Here is a 23,799-nt window from a genome sequence, read left to right on the forward strand (position 1 = left end):
CGACAACATGTAGAATGGAATGGTGAACAGTATGTTGGATATATTGATATTGGAACACATTTAGATGGTGACGAAAGGTCTGTTGCAAAAGAAGTTTTTGTACTATTGGTAAATTGTATTAATAGTAACTGGAAGCTTCCAGTAGGCTACTTTTTTACAGCTGGATTAAGTGGAGAGCAGCGTGCATCAGTTATTCTTAATTGCTTAAGATGGTTAAGTGAAGCAAATGTTAATATTGTTAGTCTGACATGTGATGGTGCCGTTTCAAATTTCTCAATGATGAAAAATCTAGGCTGCAGTTTTGAATTGGATGATTTTAAAACTTTCTTCCTCCATCCCACAACACAGCAACCCATATATTTCTTCCTGGATCCTTGCCATGCTTTAAAATTGGTAAGAAATACTTTTGGGGACAAAGGTGTTCTAATTGACTATGAACATAAAATAATTCAGTGGGAACACATAGTTAATTTAAATAAATTACAAGAAGAAGAGGGCCTTCATTTGGCAAATAAATTGAAACGGCACAATGTATTTTGGAAAAAACAACCAATGAAAGTAAATTTAGCTGCACAACTTTTTAGTGATTCAGTAGGTGATGCTCTGCAGTTTTGTTTAGAAAAAGAAATTCATGGCTTTCAAGATGCATCAGGCACAATACGATTCATCAAATTATTTAATAGGCTATTCGATATTTTAAATTCCAGAAGTATTCACCAGGCTTCCTATAAAAAAGCAATGTGCACTGAAAATTATTCCACTATTTTACAATTCTTCAGCGAAGCTAAGTTTTACATTGAAAACCTTTCTGGAAGAGAGAAAACACCTCTAGTACTTAGCAACAGAAAAACAGGTTTTTTAGGATTTTTAATCTGTATTGAAAGTAGCAAGGGAGTGTTCGAAAAATTAGTAAAGAAAGAAGAACTGAAGTATATACCATTGTACAAATTTAATCAAGATAACATAGAGCTTCTGTTTGGGTATATAAGATCAAAATTTGGCTGCAATAATAATCCAACTTGCAGGCAATTCATTTCTGCTTTAAAAAAAATTCTTGTTCATCAAGAACTAGAAATTAATAAAAATGGAAATTGCTCGGCAATAGAAAACTATAAAATCCTTGTATGTTCTTCACACAAAAATCCAACAGAAGGCATAAATAAAAGTAGCCGAAGAAATTTCATATTAGAAAATGAAGAAACAACTCATAATGATAATATATTGGCTGAACATGATTACTGTCTTTCTTTATATTTCCGGCCTAGTGAATATTTAGAAGAAACTATTGCATATATTGCGGGTTTTATTGTTCGGAAAACAGAACAAACAATTTTCTGCTCTAAATGCATTGAAGCACTTTATTCATCAGAAAAAAATTGGAAATTGATAGATATAAAATCTAGCGGAGGACTTATATTTCCTTCTTGGGATACCATTAAAATATGTAAAGAGACTGAGATACTTTTCAGAAGATATTTGAATATGTATCCTCTGTCAGAAATTAATACTTCTAAAGTCGAAACTATAATTACAGATGTTTTAATTAAATGTCTTGATGTAAACATCTTTGAAAGTTTAAAAAATCATGCTCTGGATAATGAACCCGAGCATAATCATCTATTCTATTTAGTCAAATGCATTGCTATGCATTACATAAATATACGGCTTCATTATGAAGCAAAACAGAACATCCTTTTTCTACACAAACAGAAAATACGACAGAAATTCACAAAACTGGTATTGTTTAAAGGGCAGTAAGCAAATTACCAACTGCATTGAGATTTTCTTTGAGTAATTTACAGTTTTTATATTCAGATGGAATTTGTCTGCATTCTGTTTCACAAACAGAGCTTGTTATGTCTTGAATGAACTGCTCATTAATTGAAGTTATGATGTAATATACCATACTTTTATTTGTTTTATTTATATATGTAATTTATGTAATTTATTTTATTTTGTAAAATTTTATTTATATATATCTATGCAATTCACTTTATCATTTCTATAAATTATTGTAGCTTCATTAACGACACAGATATTTCTTCCTTGAAAACTTATGTAGTTATATCCTGTTATTTTTTATAAAATAATATTATGTTATCAGCTAACTAGTAGTTACATATATCTATCATTTGTGCAATGCTTATAGTAAATTAGAATTTTACTATTGAATAAATTACTTTTCATGAACTGAGATAACCTGATTATTTAATGATAGAAATATTGCATAACTTGTATATTCTATAACTTGCATGTCTTGTATATTTTATAATACAAAATAATGTTTGTATTTGCATATTTTATAGTTTTTATACATGATTTTTTCTTATGGAACTCTACATGTTAAATAAACTCTTTTTTTTTTTTTTTTTTTGAATAAAATAAAAATGCTTATGATTAGTTTTTTATTTTTGAACAAATCAGCACCAGTCAATCTTTAACAGTGAAATCTTAATGTAAAAGTAGGCAAAGTGCTATTAAAATTCCTAATACATATGTGAAATAAATATCATTTGACTTATATATGTATGAAATAAATGTAAAAACTAGACTGAACTTCCTAGCAAAAATTGAAAGATAAAATGAACTAATCATAGTTTACAAATTGAATTACTCTGAAATGCAGAGGAAAAATATATGTACAAAGGGACTGATTCCCTTAAAAATGAGTTAAATGAGAAATGCATTATGTAATTACATGCTGTCATTAATGAATGCTAGCAATAAAGGTATTGTGAAAATAAATAAATAAATACTCAAACCATTAATTGATTATATTTTAGTTATTCTAAATATATACAAGTATAATTCTCAATTTTCCATGTTAGAAATACTACTTACGTTTTGAAAAATATTAAATTGCATGAACAATGATAAAAAATAATATTTAAATTCTGCATTGTTATTTTTAAAACTCCCACAAATTTCACCCCAAATTAAATCCTGTTATTAAATATTTACTTGCACAGAAAATAAAATTAAATACATAAAATATGACTTGTAATATAATATGATCACACCTTTAAAATAACGCGTTTTCTTTTCCACGATGAGCTGACCACTCCCCCTTCCCTTGTTTACTTACCGTTTTGCTTTTACAACTCAGTTAATTACAAGTATAATACTCAAACCATTAATTGAAGAAAAATCTGAGAATTATAGATGTTTCTTCGCGCACGTCACACAGAGAAAATACTCGAACTCTTTGCTGACGGCTTTTCAAACGCACATTTCAATTATTCTACTTATTTATGCATGTTAAAAAAACATTCTTTTATATTGAAATGAAATCCGAAATGTAGACATTATTTCAATGTAACCATTCAGTACCTTATAACCCTCTCACGTCTTCACATAAGAAATCAGAAAACACACTCAAAACTTCAAACAAGCTGACGTTTAACCTCACTTCACATAGTAAGGGAAGCGTTTTCTTGCCCTCACGAGGCGTGGCTTATTTGCTTCCCCCGGCTTCACTCTCCTCGTATTGCGACAGCAGAGACGCCATCTCCATGCAGGGGGGGGGGGGGCCCAAAAGCGATGCGCAGTGCAGGGAGAAAGTTATGCCACATACGCATGACGTCATGTGGGTGACAGCGTTAGTTCTTGGCGTTTGTTTACTTTCGTTGCATCAACAGTTTGATTTGATTTGTGTTGTTAATTTGCTATTATACCTAGGCGGAAGTGGCAAATTGTGCTATAGCGTTGTGTCAGAATTATACACGTTAATACGTTTTTTGGCGGAAAACACTCTTTACAACCAGATAAAATAACTATTTTTTAATGAATTTATGTAGTTTTCATACATAACCGTGATGTAATTTTACATTTATTTTTCATTTTACTGCTATTTTACATTTAAATTGAAAAAATTTCTCATTTTAAATCATTTTTTATCATAATCTTCATTTTGTGTATGAGACTTACATCGTAGTGAGATATTTAAATTCAGTGTCATTAACAAAACTGAGTACCTGAATGATTAGTTAATAAATTCGCGTATCCAACTTCATTCACATGTTTTGGTTACTTTCTTTACATCCCAAACGTAATTCTATGTATTGAAGCAGCGTCTGGGTTAAGCTTTGCGAACTAAGTAAACTGAGACATGCCTCACCGTGAGGAAAGAGCAATTTCTCAACCAGACTATGATGCAAACATCGAATGAGTGAGTGACATATTTCCTTCAGTGTTATTTAACTGATGCATACAGGTATGTGTGGTGTAATTTAATTGATATAACTTACACATGCTTGAACCTGAAGGAAAACAAATCTGTGTATAATGCTAGAATACAAATAGCGAAAGAGTAAGTAAAATATTCTGTTCAGTGTTATTTAACTGCTGCATATGTTTTAATTTTGATTCCATATAACTTGTTTTTAATTATAAGAGAAAGAAAAATAATTCAATATTGAACACATATTTCGAGTATAACAAAAGTATTTTAAGAAACAACCTGATAAAAATACATTAGTAATTAAAAATATTTAATTTGTGTACAGACTGAATTGAAATTAAGATGTGGTGGTGTATTTAATTATGGCAAAGCACACTAGGGCTATCTGCGTAATAGGTGTGATGCCTTCGTGGAGGACTTTCTCAGGGAAACTGGCTCGTATACACGTTACACATGAGGAAAACCACGAAAACGCCCATGCAGCCAGCCCGTTCGCGGGATTCGGACCGAACTACCAGTGTTCAGCGACTTTACCGCTCGGCCGCTGGTGGGCCGAAACTAAGATGTAGGGCAAGTTTATTATTATTATTGTGCGTATATGTGTAAGAAAATGTATTTTAATTGTTCCATTTTTAATGTATGGAAGGAAGAATAGGATGCCAATATCGAAGATTATTTACTATAGCAAATAATCACGTCAGGATAAATGTTATATAGAAATCTTGGGAGTGTAAGGGATTATAAGAGTACTTTTAGATTATACTGAAAATATATGCACTTCTGCTAAAATCTGAAGTGAATCAGTATGAAGTGACTTTAAAAAGAATGCGATAAGTATACTATTTAAAAGTATAATGACGGATATTAAGAAATTTGTAGAATTTTATGGTACTTAAATATGAATTTGTTAAGTCAAATCTTTTTATATAGATTTTTGGTTGAGATATGTAATTTAAACTGAAAAACACGATCATATATTTCTCATGGAATGTCAAAGTTCATTTGTATTAAAAAAAGTGCATGAGCAATGAAAATAAATAGAATAATACTTTTTGATTATGTTTTTACCATGGTCTTAGCAGTTATGCCATCATGTGTTCTTTTCAACAAGATTTATTTAGTGCAAACAATACTACGAAAAAATATTGAAAAATACCTTGTTTTACAATATTTATTTCCCTTAATTAACTTAAATATCGTTTTTCATTTTCTAATGCTTTCCTTTACGAAAAGAATTTAATGTTTACAATTATTTTCAGCATTCGCACGAATTCTGTGCATAAAATAAACATTTTCTTTAACAAAATACTTAATCGGAAAGTATATACCCGGTATTTCCGGTGTATCTACCACATATAAAATGATCATTTTGCTTTAGTTTACATTTTTTCCATTACCAAAATCATGTAGCAGACGCGTCGGCTGATGCATCTTGTCTCCCGGGTGACGTCACTACCAGCAACCAATGGCACGCTTTTTCCGTTCCTGGCCTAACCTTAGTATATTAAAGAACCTTGATCTCCATGTATTCTAACCTCCTTGGGAGTGAAAAAGCAACAGTCCATGTTTAGTAAAGTATTGCAATAAAGTGAAGTGGCGGTACATGCAAGCTACGTCTTGTCCGAGTTGATAGCTAAACATTCGAAGCCTTTTACTGACGGTGATTTCATCAAGGAATACCTAATGAAAGCTGGAGAAATTGTTTGTCCTGGAAATGTGAAGGCTTTTCAGTCAATTTCATTGTCTCGAAATACAGTTTCGGAAAGAGTTACTGATTTAGCCGCGAATTTAAGTGATCAGATCAAAGCAAAGTCATCTAATTCAGAAGACAAACAACAAAAATCAGCGTTATATTTACAAAATTTCCACAGGACTAGTTTCGATGGTTTTACCGAACCACCAATTTTACCATTTTTTTTGTTTGTCTTCTGAATTAGTATTTATTCGGCGTGTTATTGTGTCTTAATCAAAGTCATCTAGTTTCGAAAGTTTCTCCATTGCCTGTGATGAGAGCACGGACATTAGTGGCAAAGTTCAATTAGCAGTGTTTCTTCGTTCTTGTGACAAGAATTTTAACATTTTTGAAGAATTACTGGAACTAATACCGATGCCTGGTACTACCATAGGAGAAGATATATTTACTTGTGTTTTTGGACTTCTGCAAAGGTAGATTGTATTATCTACCTTTGGCAAAATTAAATTCTGTAGCTACAGATGGCGCTCCATCAATGACCGGGAAAAACAAGGTCTTCGTAGCATTACTAAGAAAAAAACTTAGTGAAATTCACGGTTCAAACATTCATCATATGCATTGTATTATACATCAAGAAGTTTCGAGGTTTAAATCAGCGTCAATTCACTGCTTTAAGTGAGTTAGATAGTGAATATTCGGGTTTGTCCTACTATACCGAGGTATGTTGGTTATCTTGCTCCAAGATTCTCAAACAATTCTGGGATTTGAAAGAAGAAATATGTCAGTTTTTAAAAACGAAAAATCAAGACGTAAGTTTGTTTTACGATCCAATATGGATACAAGATTTATCTTTGTTGGTTGATATAACCAAACACTTAACCGATTTAAATTTATCGTTACAAGGAAAAAATCATATCATTACGAACATGTTTGACATAATTAAAGCATTCAAATGTCAACTAGTTCTTTGGGAAAAACAACTTAAAAATGAAGATTTGACACACTTCCCGACGTGCAGCATGAACAAATCAAGTTTAGATGATACTTGTTCGTATCAAAAATACGCAGAAAAAATTGAAAATTTAACAACTGAATTTGAAACGAGGTTTAATGATTTTGGTTCCCTTGAAGACAATTTTTTTTTTGTTTTCTTTGATTTTCTCAATAAGTATTGACTCAGTACCCAGCCATATGCAAATGGAGGTGATCGAGATTCAATGCAACTCAAATTTGAAAGCAAAATTCATTGAAGTGGGCGTGCCTGAATTTTATAAATATTTACCAGCCAGGTTTGAAAATACTCGAAAATTTGCATCTGAAATTATTTCCATGTTTGGTAGCACTTATCGGTGCGAGCAGTTATTTTCAGTCATGAAAGGTAATAAGTCTCCTATTAGAAACCGTATTAATGATGCTCACCTTGGGTCAGCGTTGAAAGTTATCACTACAAACAAAATTTCCCCCAAAAGATAATAGCAGAGAAGAGATGTCAAGTATCAGGATGTAAACATTAAATTTTTCTTGTTCTTTTCTATATAAATATATATATATATGTTTATTATTGTATTATTTGAAATAAATCTATGTTTCTATGAATATTGATTTTTTTTTTTTTTTTTTTTTTTTTTTGCGACCCGCTTTAAGTTAAACCTTGTTTGTTTGGCTTAAGTGTACCTATGAGTTTGACATCCCTGATTTACATCATCTTTCTCTACGAAATATTGCAGAATTCTTTATGAGAAACATTAACCCTGACAAAAGTGTGGACAGAATAGATGAAATTTAGCTGTATCTAAATGACTGTAAATGATAAGTGATGCATTTGTTATCATGAGAAAAAATATCTAAAAACATGGTTCAAAGAATCTAAAAGTTTTTTAAAGGGATTTATGATTGTTGCTAGTTTTTCATCTAATGGCAAATTAAAAATAAAGAGAGTGGAGGAAAATGTTGCTATCAATTCCACGTATTATCAGCAACATACTTTATAAACAAATATCAAGTATATAATACCTTTTTTACTTTTTAGTGCCATTAATTAGCAGAACTGCATCAAGACAAAGCAAGCAGCCACACGTCAAAATCCACTGTTAATTTTCAGGGGATAATAGAATAGGAACAGGATATTAAGGCCATACCATTCACCTACATTCCTATTAAATCTCCTGATATATTGCCTTAGGATTTTTGTGCTTTTGGACTTTTGAGAAGCGGATTGTCCAAATTCTGACTTACAACTCTCCTTGGACTATTCAAGAGGAATAGAATAAATACCTTTTCCAATACTACAAAAGGCTTTATTATCTTGTAAATTATGGTTTAGAAAAATGGTAACGAATAAGGGTTATCAAAAAATTTAAAACACAAAAATTTGAGGCGAAATATTTATATTATAAGTATAACGAAAATTGTCTAAAAAATGTGCAAACAGTCTCTATATATATACACAATAAAGAAAATGGCTCTAGTGTAGAATTGGGTGCCTCTTCGGTTAGCGACAAAGTTTGGCGACGAAATCTCATTTCTGGTTACCAAGATAGTTTTAACTTAGTGTTAGCTTTTTTTTTTTTTTTTTTTTTTTTTTTTTAATGGAAATAGATTGATGTGTACATGGACAAAGTTAAGTCAGTGCACAGTGCCTAGTTTGTGCAGTTCTCTGATTATTTTAAAGTGAAAATAGATCAATGTGTATACATGGACACAGTCTGTGCAAGTCTTTGACTTCTTATTTTGGTTTTGTGTAGCGGCCATCTTGAAATTGTGCCTTCCTGGCACTGATCTTGGCATCAAAAAAGAATCGCCCAAAAACAAGGGGCACCCAATTGTAAACCTTTACCAAGAAAACATTTATAATTACAATCAACAGTATGTGTAGCTACAGTAGAAAACTGAAGCAATTAGTTTACCAGTGAGATGTAATCTAGTTTTTAATTGCAGAAGAGTTAGACTCGAAAATGTAAAAATGTGGAGTCTATGCATCCTAAATCTTGCCCATAATAAAGAATGTACAAAGAAGTTTAGGGAAGTACTGACAAATGTGCAGATCAAAGTAACATTGGGATTTAATTGGAAGAGAAACGCAGCAATGTAAAATTTAAAATCAGGTTAATTGGTTACTTAAGTCACAGTTTTGATTTTGGTTTCGCAAAAATTATCCTTAAAACGTCCATGTTTGGTGATCTGTATTTTCTTATAGCTTCATTCAGAAAAATGTATATTCTTTAGTTAATAATATTAACTCTAAGCCAGTTCTTCCTAATACTTTTAGAATTGTAGTATCTTAGTTTTTCTATGTTTTATTGCTGTTTTCTTCGACACATTTGCTACATTTGTTTTTGATTTCAACACGTTACTCCTCTTGTTTTCGGAAAACATTTTTCTTTTCCTTCAAGAGTTTTATTTAAAATGTGTGCCAAATAATGGTTGCTTTTTTGCCTCATTTTAAAAAAGATAAACATCCAAAAGATGCAGTCACACAAGAATAAGTAAATGAGGCAAGACCATGTGTTTACAATTAGATGGACAACCCTTCATCAAATTGCCGCTTGAGTAATAAAATTAGAATATTATGCGTAAACACTTGAATTTCACGGAATTTTGAAGTCAAGTTGATACCGAGGATTGGCTTCCCCAGTAGCTTACTTTATTTTTTGAATGAGAACCAATCAGACTTTCATCACAATCTGGTTATTAATTATTCCATCTTTAATTTCTGTTAGAATTTCTTCTAATTTATTTAAAAGCAAATTATGATTGCCTCAGGAAAACATTTTACATAGTAAAACTTTTAATTAATGGTTATTTAGCAACTATTAAACCTACAAACACCTAACTTCGATTCCTATAAAACATTCCTCCTCCCCAAAAAATAATTAATTAGACCTATCCTACGTTGAAAGTATGTAATTCACTACTTACATCATATAAAAAATACATATGATTAAAACTGTCAGTAACTTACATGCCATACATGATTCTCTTAATGTTACAGATTTGAATAACTTTTATATTATGTGTGTATTTCCTTCTTGAAACAGAAAACAAGTCTAAAAATCATACAAATGCACAGTGAAAGCTTTCAAAGTCAGTATAAATTGCTACTACTCATTAATTTTATATGAACACGTAAGGGTTGCTAGAAGCTACCTTAGCAGCTTTTAGACTGACTAACAGCAAAGAGCATTCCTTTATAATTTCTAAATGTTGCCCAGACAGTATAGTGTTTAGGAAAGCCGACTGCGATACCGAAGGTTCCAGGTTTGAATCCTGGAGAAGGCATGGATGTAAATTATCTGCCCCCTTATAGGAGGTAATGGTGGCTGTCTATTACATGCCTCCAGATTAAAATAACCACCACTTTTGGCCTTATGAGTGGTCAATGCTAGAAAGGCAAGTGCCCGCTGTAAAAAAAAAATATATTTCTTAATTGCTTATTTTATGGATGAAATTAAGTCTTTTTCTGAAACTACTCAAATATCCAGCAGTGAAAATTTTAAAAAAGAAATGTGTTTTTGGTTCAAGTTTAAAGGCGTCGTCTATACCTAGAACTGCAAAAGTGGTTAAATTACTCCCTATGTTAATATATTGGTAAGACCTCGCAATGATAAGGGGAAAGAAAACACTTTTTGAAACTGTCGCAACCTGTAATATTTGAAAAATCCTCTCCTTAAACAGTACATTTTTCTGCTGACTTGCATCAGTGCAGTAATTCATTTAAAGCATCATTTAGACACTTTTTTTAATATAAAAATGCATTTCTGAGATGAAACATTTTTCTGCTTTTCTGAAAGATGTTCTTCTTCTTCTTCTTCTTCTTCTTTTTTTTTTAGTTTAAAAGATTTTGTGCTTTCTAGATAATATTGCATAATTTTTAATATCTAAATGTAAAATAATTATATTTTGTTTTAAATATAATTTTACATTAATGTGTCAATTTAGGCTTGTTGCTTTTAACATGTACAGAAAATGTTCATAGGCTACCTCAGCTTCAATTAACATTTTGTTTTAAAACCTGAATATTATTTTTAATGCAATTTTATAATTGAATATGAATATCTTTTTCTGCTTAATAAATAATTTAAGAATCATTAAGAACTTTCTTTTTTTTAAAACAATAAGTTTATGTACGGTATTTCATGGTATCAAAATTATCTCTGTTGTAGTTCTAGTAAAATCTGCAACTATTTGCAAAAATACAGGTAGATAATCCTTGCTAGATTAGTATATTTTATATAATTACAAAAAAAATTTTTTTTTTTGCTTTATTATATATATATATTTATAGTTACTTTCACTTTGAACATCTTATTTAGTAGTCTACTCCACTTCTTGTATCTACTTCCATTGTCATACACTACGTCAGAGAATTTCTTTTGCATTTATAAAAATTAAATTATATTACTTTGCATTTTTCACATTTTGGCATAGGAGTTCTGTTCAAAAATACAAAAGATGTGAAAAGCAGTAGAATTAAATTTTTATTGATTTTTGAAAACAGACTAATTCTCCTTGCAAAATCAGGATCTTTCTATGGAATCAACAACAATTTTCTCGTAAAATATTTTTATATTTAAAATTCTTCTTTAAATTTAATACATATTTCAACTTTTGAATTGCACAATACATACAACCTTTACTAAGATTTACACTTGTAAAAATCTCCCATTTCAATAGTATTTCTTTTTAAATAATTTTCCATTACGTTTTCTTATTCCATAGGCGATAATTAATTTTAATATAATTATTAATATATATATATATAATTTGTGTGTCTAAAGTGATGAAAAATAAAAACAGATTATTCTTCAACAGTATATTGAGTTTATTTCATGAAGTATTAATTTTCAGTATTTTATTGAATTCATCTAAAATGCATCATAAATATAAAAATGCCAGAATTTTTTAAAATTTACATTAAAATGAAAGTGAATATATCTTCATATTAAATTATGCATAAAAATAAAAATTCATAAAATGGACAAAACAATTTACATTTTAGAGAATATTTTGGAATGCTGAAATATGATTGTATCCTAAGCAGTAATTTATCAATGTAGTATATATAAATTGATTTTCAAAATTTATTTAGTACAAAATTTTTGCTACTTAAGAAAGAAGGATATTTTAATTTGGAATATAAGTTACAAATTCTATAATAATACAACAAAGCATTCATAAATTTCTAGAATCACAGGACTTCTGAACAAATTTCAGCAAATATACAACCTTTATGAAACCCAGATGGCTTAATAAAAAGCAATGCATGATTAAATAATCAATAGAATTAGCCTTTTAAACTGAAGGCAGAGGAAAATGGATGTCTTTTAGTACGACTTTATGGGAATCAACATTTATAAAATTGATAAAATAAATGATAAAAAATCTGTAATAGTCTAGCTTAATTAAATATAAGGGCCGAGTGAAAAATTTTGAGGCTGCCTCTGTTTCACATTTCTTGATAATCAGACGTCACTAGTCTATAGTGCATATTGTGAAGGTTATACTACATTTGCAGCTAGACTTCCATGGATTTCTGCATTTGGTAACAGTAAAATTATAAAGAGTGAATATAATATCTCTATAACTATTAGAACTTCAAGGTAGTAAGTGACAAGCAAAAGATCAACTAAGCACATTCTAGCAGGTTTATAAATGTTTGTATTAGACATCCATGGATAGGTAGATGGTAAACAGTGACTACTATGTAAATATCTTTAAAAACATTTGTGTGGAGACATGAGGAAGGAAAAAAATGGCTCTTCTTAGAAAAGTAGTTTTTTGCTACAAAAAATGCCCAGCTGCATATTGTTGACATAAAGAGAATCAGTTTCAAAACTTTTCGATCAGCCTACATATATGTAAAATGCATAACAACTGCATGCTATCAGAAAATATATTATAAAATTTCTTTAAAAAAATACAGAGCAATCTAATCACACCGTCATGGTTAAAACATTAAATTTTGTGTAACTTAAAAAATAATCAAAATTTAATGACTTATTTATCCATAAGCAGTGATAAAAAAATTTAAAGTTCAGGAATGAAATAAGTAAATCAATTAAATATGAAACATCTGCAGTTACTTCTAATTTACATAACTTGCTAACAAAACAATAATAACTTAAGAAATGCAATTTAAACAGCAGAACATAGCTTCTCAAAATGGTAGTAACCATCTGTTCATTTGTTCAGCATATTATTTCTGAGAAACTAGTTACTACTAACTCATATTTTTAAGTGCTGATTATATTCAAATATCACTATTCATTAAAATTAATTAATTTAAAATTAAATCCATTAACATGTTAAATGCCAAGCCTATTTTGCTTAGTCTAAGGACAGTCTTCAGGGAGCAGTGTAACATTTAACATGTTATAAAATGTAAGTTGATCTAAAAGTTTCTTGCGCAACTATCTCTTCCAGATGCATTACAGCAATACTAAATGAATAAATTTGAAAGTGTTGATACAGAAATCATATGCATTCTTTTCTGACCATTTACTGAATAAACGTAATTAATTAGTTTGTTCTAATATGTTTAAAACTGAGTACTGTTCTGCAATTACATTTTTTATTGCAGAATGCCTTAATCCTAAAGAAATACTTGAATAATTTGTATGCTGATTCCTTTCCTTCCTATTATACAGTGAAATAATGGGTAAAACAATTTCGCATGAGCTGAGAACCCAAAAAATATAATTCTGGTGAAGTTGGACCACTGGGAGGCACTAACATAAAAAAATATTAGTTGTGCCCAATCATTTATTATTTAAGTGACCGGAGATTAGAAGTTAAGGTAATAACAAGAAGATTAGGCCTATCTAAAACTGTTTTATGCATTCTACATGAACGTCTTTCCATGAACAAAGTTTTTCAAGATGAATACCCCAACATTTTCAGCAATTGAAAAACAATAATGTGGGTTTAAAGAGTTTGATTATCTCCCCCTTACGTTCCTGATTTAACTCCAATGGATTATTATCTGTTCTCCAAATTATAATGTCTCCTTCATGGTGAGATTTAATGCTGATGATGACATGAATAAAGCAGTTATGGAACATTTTGAGAGAAGTAGTCATGGAATATTTACCCATCAGGTAACTTTTTCAAAAGCACATAGTTGCTCATTAAATGATATGACATTCTTTTTAGGTACAATGATATGATATTAGAAAACAAACTATTAGAATTTTCTCTATTTCTTTCAGAAATATATCAGACAAGAAACTTTTAGATCTAGCTACACATATATTGATACATTTCAGGAATTCTATTTTATCTCACTATCTGGCACTTGGTCATGGCATACAATGATTACGAATTAGTATTCTGATACAGTAACTTAAAGTAGAACAGGACCAGCCCATAAAATAAAATACATATATTATGGCACCACATATATCAAGCAAATCAGAAACAAGTTTTTCTAAAGATACTTACATTATTTCATCACAAACTATATTTTGCTTTCCACACATTGAAGAACACACAAATGTGAAAACCGTTTCTTAACCTCTAACATGTTTTCTACACAATAGCCAGCTACTAGTAAAAACTTGGACAACAGCATTTTTCAATCAAAAATGCATGTTACTGATAACACATTTTTTACACACGAAATGCATGATTATGTACATAAATAAACATAGGAACACACATACACTTAAATATATATACATTATCAGATCCCATATAAGCAAGAACAGCATAGAACTGGTCCTGCATTTTAATATATATTTAAAACAAATTTCTGAGTAATATAATCACAATTAATATTTTGATTCATTATAGATATAATTTGTATAAATGCAAGCAAAATAATTTCTTTGGGGGGGGAAACTAGCAAAATATTTGAAACTTTTCATAAATCCAAACTTTTTAGACAGGTCATGATTGAACATTCTGTGATTTAAATAACATATTCTGTTATTTGATGATTCATTTTTACAGCCCTTTTAATTTATGCAATGCCATCTTAATATAAAAGCATTGTCCACAGGCTTGTGAGTACAGAGATCCATATTTTTGAAAATTTGTTGTTATCTTTACAAAAGTTGGCATATGTAAGATCCCAGAACACTACGTAACCTGCAGACCCATAGTTCTTAAGGGTATTAAGATGGCCTTGCCTTTATGATCAGAACTCCTATTATGATGCATAATTTGCTCTTTTTAACCTTTAATTGTATAATATATTGACATTACATTGTAAATTTATGAGTTGGCCTCCCCCTCCTCCAGTTTAATTTTCTTTTGTACATATGAAATATTACTTTATTTTTGCATCATTTATGTTTTTCTGAGACCAATATCTGCAACTGTTGCCCAGCCAATATAGTGACCCTGATTGCCGTAGCGATGGGTCCGTGCTCAAATCCCAGTGAAGACATGGTGTTACCTGTTCATCCCTTTATAAGAGGTAACAATGGCCATTTATTAGGTGCTTCCATAATGAAATGGCCACCACTTTCTGCCATTGTAGTGGGCACAAGGCTAATGGCTATTAAATAATGCACCCGGCTATTAAATATATATATATGTATCTGCAACCTAACAAAAGACTAGATTCACATTTTAATAGTATTATGGCCCTTTTGTCAAATAAATAGGATATAAGTAAGCTACATACAGAAATTATGGGGGAAAAAAAAAAAGGTAAACTTGTATACAATAAAAATTTATTATCATCTTTTTTTAATCATGAATAATTGCAGATCTTTATACCAGATATTAAAATATGCAAAATATTAATAAAATTATTTAGTATTATTCATTTTTAAGTTACCAAACTGAAATTATAACATTCTACTAAAATACAATGGTCCTCACACAGTATGGTATTTTAATAGCTTCTATATATATAAAAGTTAAATTGAAATGGGAAGACATTAAAATGTTAGAAATTTAATGAATCAGTATGATTAACATCCAACAAAAATTAAATTAAATAAAATTTAAGGCTATTCATTTGAACAGTCCCCCTAAAAAAATCTGATTCATAAATATGCTGATTTACATTTTTTTTTTTTTTTTTTAAGAATAACTAAGTAAGCTATGTCATAAATTTACTGGTTTCAATATATAGTTTTATTTTGGGGTTTTGTTTAAAAGTTAGTCTTCAGTGAATGATTATTTTAACGTTTGCACTTATCCTTCACCACACTTTACAATCACACACCCACCTTTAAAAATTATGAAATAAAAGAGTACAATTAATTCTTATATAATACAACATATTCTGGATCTGAACAAAAATTCATAAATATTTCTGATAATAAAAATATTATTATTATGGTATACCAGTATTTTAGAAAGAAATGAGATAATATAATCATCCATATGTTGCATATCATAAGATATTCTTCAGTGATTAATTCTTTTAGCAGTTTAGCTATCAAATATCTTCCAATTATCTCAAAATAAATATACATATATATCAGTATCAAACAAAAAAATAACACTTTTTATGTAATCCAATAGCATGAGATGGACAAAATTTTAAAACATTTTACCTAAAATATTAATTAATATATTTCATTATTACATGCTTATGATTTTCTGTACAAAATTGATAATTCTGATTATGTAATAAAATGTTTAGTGCAGATTAGCAACTCATGAAAAGGGCATTCCTTTGGCTATATATATATATACTACAGTCAAAAGTCTTTAATTCGGACTCGTCAGGACTTCGGCGATTCCGGATTATCGATTTTTCTGGATTATAGATCATCAGTTTAAATCTGGTAAGATGGCATGCAGAAATCATAAAATTAAAAATATGAAACCGTGATTTATAAAATAATGAGCAATTATGATCTAAAGGGTATCAAAATTTACAAAAAAAGAAGCTCAATATTTATTTGTTTACTTTATTAAACATTTCTTTCAACTCGCGCATGCATAAAGCATACATTACGCATAGCCGAAATTAGAAAATTGCAACCAGAAAACTATTTGATTTGTATTCGTGATATTTATAATGACGAGGAATTTGATTTAAATCATATCAAAGACGGAGTACATCGAGATGAAATACTACATTTGGTAAGGAATTATAAGCTGAATAAAATAAAAACATCTGCCCTGAAGATAACGATAGTGCTGACAGATCAACTTCCAGTTCATTGCGCGCCGTTCTCGCACGTAATCAAACATAATGTAGCTCAGTGGTCTCAAATTCAAATAATATGCGGGCCAAATGCATAATCTGAAAACAACTGATGAACCAGATCTTGCTTTTAGGGAAATATAAAATTTTTAATAAAATAAAAAAAATGTTTACTAAATTTTGCATATAAAATATTTATCAGAACATAAACAATCACAATAATAAAATAAGGGGGAAAATTCAAATTTATATTTATTTCCTATCTGAAATCTAAACTCTGATACTTGCAAAACATTTGTATTAATTACACTCTGTAATTCGAAAGTACTAGCAGCTAAAAATAAAATTTTCCGATTAACATTTATTTCAAATAATTCTAATTTGTTAAATTAGCCACTAAATAACTTTCTATCAGTAAATTGTTTTGCAATGATGTATGCAAGAGCAACATTTTAAGAGAATTCTTGCTTCACTAAATTTATTATAGTACACAGAAATGTTGCCATTGGAAGCAGATTAAGAAACTGCAGCTTTCCTACTCTCAATCTGCCTTCCAACATTCCAAATTTTTCTTAATGATTTTCTTAACTTCTTAATGATGATGTATACTACTGGAATTGATATTCCCTTATTACATTAAGCATACAATTTTATCGCACATAACATCACAAAAGTATATAATTTCTCATTCATCTTGAAACTCAAGGCCCATCTTCATTTACTTTTCTGTTATCTTTTATTAAAGATATGGCTTGCATTTTAATTTCTTAAACATTATTATAATTTTTTTCCAACTTTAACTAAACAAGAATAATTTTCAAAATGAAAGCAATACTTCAAAAATTATCCACTATTCTAAATGATAAGTACTCATATAACGTAGATCTAAAAACAAGTGGAGAGGAACAGGTTTTGTAAACCACAAGTTATACTGTCTCCACCTATATGAACAATGCAGCTAAGCTGTACACCCAAGTAACTAACTACAGAAGGAAACTTAAAGTTTCCTACTAGATTGGTATTGTATACACATATAATACCAATCCAATGGTATTATATATATATATCAACTCAAAAGGAAAAACTAAAAAAACTCAGAATACTGAAGTGCCATCGAGTGTTGGCATCATATTAAATTTACTTGGCTGTATCAATGTTGGAAGTTCTTCTACCTTATCCCAGTCATGTAACCTGACATACAACCATGCAGTGATAAAGCAAAATCTCTCTCTCTCTCTCTCTTTTTTTTTTTTTTCCAATGGCAGTTGTGCACAAAAGTTCTGTCCATATCCCCAAGTCTAAAACTATAAGCATTGTATTTACAATAAATACATGACTGAAATGTACTTGAAGGCCATCTAAAATTGCTTCATGAGCCGGCAGGCCACCAGTTTAAAACCACTGTTGTTTTGTTCATAAATATATGGAATAAGAGCTGAATATAATTTCTATTAAAAGTTTTCTGCTATTAAAAATAGGACACATGGTTTTTACTATAAAGCAACTTTTATATAAATTCCACAAACTTAAAATCTGTAATAATATTTTATAAATTTTCCAGCATATGAAATGCTGATGCACTGCAGTAATTAATGACCATGTATTTATAGAAGTAAATTTGTAATATGATGTTCTAAAATCTAAGATAATCAATCAATAAACAAATGTTACATCAATACTCAACATACACTATATTTCCTTACACCACGTGTTTTTAATTTCAGCTGCTCAAGGAGGGGGGATTGGGCCAATAAAATTTAAATCATTAAATAATAAAATTACTAAGTAATAAGATTAAAAATTTGAATTAGACGCACAAACAAATATTAAATTATAACATATTCAAAATCTCGACTAAAAAATAACAGACAAAATGTAAAATTAAGTAGCTCATAATTATCATGTTTATAAAAATCAGATTACTTTTTGTATAAAAGCAAGGTACTTCATATCATAAATATCTTCACAAAAAGAATTAAAAGCAACTGGAACACGAAGGAATATTTGTTGCATCTATACAAAAAATATTTTAAATGATATTTAAGAAAGATCACCTAAAGAATGTCATTTTTTTTTTTCATTTTTAAATATTTATGCAAGTAATTCAAGAAATAAATCATACACCGGGCATTCAGTATCTTTCAACTTAAAAATAAATTAATTAACATGTTTTAAAAATTAAATTAAATAAAAAAAGTCATCAATCTAATAACAAATTAGGACTCTAAACCAAAACAGAAAGATTGCACAAAAGACACAAAGCTTTTCTTCCCTCCTTCCCCAAGCTCAATATAAAATAGTAACTATAAAATAAAACTATAAATTTATAACTTAAAGTGAGAATCAAATCTTCAAACTTCAGATTGTTATTTACAAATATTATTCAAAACCACTTGTAATTATTCACAAACACTCTATAAATTAAAGAAACTAGGAGCTTGATTATGAAAGGCAGGAGGACCCTGGTCTTGATGATAAAAAGGTGGTCCTCCTAAAATTGCTTGACAGGCTGGACCATAAACAGGTTCTTTATCTTGATGATGGCCTGTTGCATTAATAGGAGGATTATATGAGCATTTTGCATTTTCAGTTGGGCAAAATATTTGAGGAGGTATGTTAAATTTTTGTGGAGGTCGCATAGGTAACATTGCATTTTCAGGTTCTAAATGTGTAAGTGCTTTCTGGCAATTTTTTTTCTTTGGAGGCCGATTTTGAGATTTTGGACCTTCAGATCGCATTTGATGGCATGGATCTTTACGAGGGGATAAAAATGTGAGATTAAATTCCTCATTAAAAACAGTTCTGTAAATATTCTCTTTAACAAAGGAAACATTTTTAAACTGACATTCTTCAAGATACATTCCGTACATCTTTTTAACATTAAGATCTGGTTTCAGATATTTGCCTTTTGGATTATGCGCATAGTGACTATCAAAACGAGGAAATTTGTTAATATGTTCTCGAACTCGATTCAAGTTCTCTTCACTTGTTTTATTTGCGGGAGTCTTCTTCCCACGCAAATCTTCACCTGGTTCTCTCTCATTTTCTTCTTTCCTCAGAGCTCTAGCTAATCGTCCATTAGATACAACAAATGTATCCAAAAAGTAAACTTTACATACTTGTCGGCTAATTCTTCCAACATTAATACGATATTGATATGTAACCCCTTTAGGTCCACGGTTTTTGCAGTTCTGGCGTGGTCGGTGCTGTTTGACTGCTTCTCGTGTGACTAAACCGCTGAGGTAAGCATTCTGTTTTGAGAAATCACCCATTTTCCAAAATTTGTCAAAGCACTTCTGTCTCTCCTCAGCTGTTATCTTGGTCATACATCGTTTTGAACAACCACAATCTTTATCTTCAAATACTTTAGCTTTAACCACTTTCCCCTTTTTTGTGACATACTCCTGGCCTGTGTTCCTTTTAAATTTTCGTAATTTTGTTTTGTGGTTCATTTCATTTCTCACACGTTTTTTACCAGTCGGTTTCCCTTTTTTACCTGTAAGAAAAAGGGCTGAAAGTTACGTTAATTTGTACATGTTTTCTAAATGTGAAAATACCTACAATGTGTTAGGGACCAGTCCCCTTCCCTATATTAATTATTAAGAATAAAGAATTAACCTTTAGTTCTATAATACACAAAGGATAAAAAAGGTTTTCCAATTTCTTAACCCTGTCCTGCAACATTTATTTAAATTTCAAATTAATACAGAACTACTAATAAAGCTGGAAAACAGAAAACATTTTAATTCTCAAGTTCCCCTGTATATTCTGCACTTCTACAAATTAGAGAGAATTCTAAGTAGTATAACCTTCTGGGCTATATATACATCATTTCTAGATTTATTGGTACATGGCCTTTTTTACCTGTATATTTTAATCATAATTTTCAAGAGAAAAATTAGTGCCGCTATACCACCCATTTGCACTTTGTACATTTCTTTCCTACTATTTTTTAAATGAAACAGTTCTCCATTTATGATTTCACATCATTCTAGATTTATTGGTACACAGCCTTTTTTACCTGTATATTTTGATCATAATTTTCAAGAGAAAAATTATCAGTGCTGCTATACCACCCAGTTGCACTTTGTACGTTTCTTTCCTACTACTTTTTAAATGAAACGGTTCTCCATTTATAATTTCACTTCACAAGCCCAGGATTTTGTTTTTGAACATTTTCTTTCAATACAATATAATAAATAATTATATTAATTTTGGTATTTCTCTTCTTTTATATTATTCTTTTTTTAACTTTTCAAATTTGAAGATGGAATTGTAAATACTTCATTTAAATCTTTGATGAAGAATATGAGAAGAAACATTCCATAATTTGATTTCCAAATAGGGAGTTCTACGGTTCTTATTTTATTTATTTATTTTTCAGTTCACTCTATTATAGCCATATTCTGAATACTACTATATTTTTGGGAGGCATTACAGTCTACTGTATTTGAGTAAAATACAGCAAAAAGCCCAAACATAAAAATGCAGATTGCCTTATAATCCTTTTCTGTAGAACAACAGGCCATACAACATAAATTTACGAAGTTATCCTGATAATTACTTGACAATTTTATGCTGTAAACTATCAGAATAAATCATAACATTCATCATATTTATTCATTTAAAATGTCGAGTACATAGAAGTAGAAATTATTTGTTTCTTAATGTGCACTAAACTTTTGGTGCATAATTTTTATTTGTATTTATTTTACTCCATTTTTTTATCTTAAAAGCATAGCTGCCAAACATATTACGAATCCTAAAAAATCTACGTAAACTTGCAATTTAAAAAAAATGTATTTTTATTTTTAACGAATACCATTCCTATCCCTGAAAGCCAACTATTTTGACCAAGTAAATTACAAATGCTTTAATGAAAAATAACTGCCCATTCTTTGTTCATTAATTCCTTCAGTAATAGTATTTGCTACAATCGTATTATTATTATTATTATTATTTTTACATGTATAAGAATTTAAAGTATCCTTAAATACAATAATATTAAAAACTGACTGATTCCAATCAACACACATTTTCACTTCTTTTATAGCAGAATAAAGTATAAAATTTTTTTAAAGATATTTAAAAAAATTATTATATCCACATACACACAGTTTGCTGCTAGCAGCTAATCAATCATTATTGATGGTGAAAACTGTTATTACATCAAATATTTTGTATATAACTATACATAAAAAAGGAAACAATAAAGCAAAAATGTACTGTGAAATATGAGAATTATATTACATTATTAAAAGCTCAATACATAAACTCTTGATTTAAAATTTTTTTGTACTTCATAACTAATGCATTCCTGCCTAGTTTCTTCTAATGATGAGAATATATATTGGTTAGTCACTGACACAAGAAAAAAATTTAAATACAAGCCCTTCTTACTACATGGATATACAGCGATGCATTCATTCCATATTGTTCAATTTCAGGCAATCTGAAAGCCACTTCCATCACTAATTTATAAAGCTGTAAATTTACATTAAGCTTTATTCACACTGAAATCTTCAATTACACAAAAGAGATATTTTCTCATTAATTATAAATTGAAAAAACTAGGTGTCTGATGGTTGGGAAAATTGTGAGCACCCTGGTCTTGAGTGAAAAAAGGAGCAGTACTTGTTAAAACTGGCTGACAAGTTGGATTATAAACAGCAGTTTTTTCTTGGGGTAAGCTAGGTGGTGGTGGTGGTGGTGGTGCACTCAGATGATTATAACCACATTTTGCATTATCTGTTGGACAAAACAGCTGTGGAGCCATTGGAAATTTTGGGTGAGGTGGGGGATGTGGTGGCGGTGGTTGAGGAGGTCTAATTCCATCAAGTCCCATAGGCATAGGAAGTTTACAATTTTTTTTACGAGGAGTACTATTTTGAGACCTAGCACCATCAGATCTAGCCAGGTGAGAAGGAGGATCTCTTCGAGGCGACAAGAAAGTTAAGTTAAATTCTTCATTAAAAACACTTCTGTATATATTTTCTTTCACAAATGGAACATTATTAAATATACTCTGTTCTGCATACATTGAATACATTTTTTTAACATTTAAATCTGGTTTCAGGTATTTTCCTTTAGGATTATGGTTATAATGGCTGTCGAAACGAGGAAACTTGTTTATATGATCACGTACTCTGTTCAGTTGCTCTTCACTTGTTTTATTTGCTGGAGGTTTCTTCCCCCTTAAATCCTCACCTGGTTCTTTTTCATTTTCCTCCTTTCTTAACGCTCTTGATAATCTTCCATCAGATACAAGAAATGTTTGCAAAAAATACTTTTTGCACACTTGTTTACTCACACGACCGACATTAATACGGTACTGATATGTAACTCCTTTAGGTCCTCTGTTGGTGCAGTTCAGTCGAGGCCTATGTTGTTTAACTGCTTCACGAGTAACTAAGCCACTAAGGTATGCATTCTGTTTCCCAAAATCACCCATTTTCCAGAATTTATCAAAGCACTTTTGTCTCTGTTCTGTAGTTATCTTGGTCATGCAGCGTTTTGAACAACCACAATCTTTATCATCAAATATTTTTGCCTTAACAACTTTACCCTTTTTTGTTACATATTCTTGACCCGTATTTCTCAGCAGTTTTCTTAATTTTGATTTGGACATGATTTCATTCTCACCCTTTTTGCGTTTTTTACCGGCTGATTTTGGAGAACCTTTTTTACCACCTGAAAAGAAAAAGGCTGAATGTTATGTAAATTTATATTTATTATCTGTTTTTTTGATAACCTTCATATTAACGGGACTAGTCCCTATGTGGCATTTTTGAATGTATACATGATATGACTCAAAAA

The 23,799-nt window shown here is 30.0% G+C and overlaps 3 protein-coding genes across 3 annotated transcripts in view; 1 reads left to right on the forward strand and 2 right to left on the reverse strand.

The window, feature by feature from the left end:
* The first annotated feature begins 3,583 nt into the window (after positions 1-3,583).
* The window catches only part of Cap-D2 (CAP-D2 condensin subunit), a 209,003-nt gene continuing 188,787 nt past the window's right edge, over positions 3,584-23,799 (forward strand). The window contains exon 1 of the mRNA XM_085820101.1: positions 3,584-4,309. The gene's annotated coding sequence lies outside the window, so the exon portion shown is untranslated. The remainder of the gene's footprint in view (positions 4,310-23,799) is intronic.
* On the reverse strand, positions 11,969-22,052 carry LOC146996157 (uncharacterized). The gene has a single exon (XM_085820104.1). It carries the CDS (start codon positions 20,433-20,435, stop codon positions 19,398-19,400), a length of 1,038 nt encoding a protein of 345 aa, XP_085676230.1. The 5' UTR covers positions 20,436-22,052; the 3' UTR covers positions 11,969-19,397.
* Positions 22,207-23,799, reverse strand: part of LOC118186745 (uncharacterized) — a 28,161-nt gene continuing 26,568 nt past the window's right edge. The window contains exon 2 of the mRNA XM_085820103.1: positions 22,207-23,673. Coding sequence (XP_085676229.1) covers positions 22,538-23,673 — 1,136 coding nt within the window. The 3' untranslated portion in view covers positions 22,207-22,537. The remainder of the gene's footprint in view (positions 23,674-23,799) is intronic.

The sequence above is a fragment of the Stegodyphus dumicola genome, chromosome 7 (genome assembly GCF_044657685.1).
Source record: "Stegodyphus dumicola isolate Sdum_Otavi_A_Nest chromosome 7, ASM4465768v1".
NCBI classification, from domain to species: domain Eukaryota; kingdom Metazoa; phylum Arthropoda; class Arachnida; order Araneae; family Eresidae; genus Stegodyphus; species Stegodyphus dumicola.

Excerpts from the sequence above, each read along its gene's own strand:
- LOC146996157 (XM_085820104.1), bottom strand. The coding sequence starts at position 20,435 with ATGAACCACAAAACAAAATTACGAAAATTTAAAAGGAACACAGGCCAG.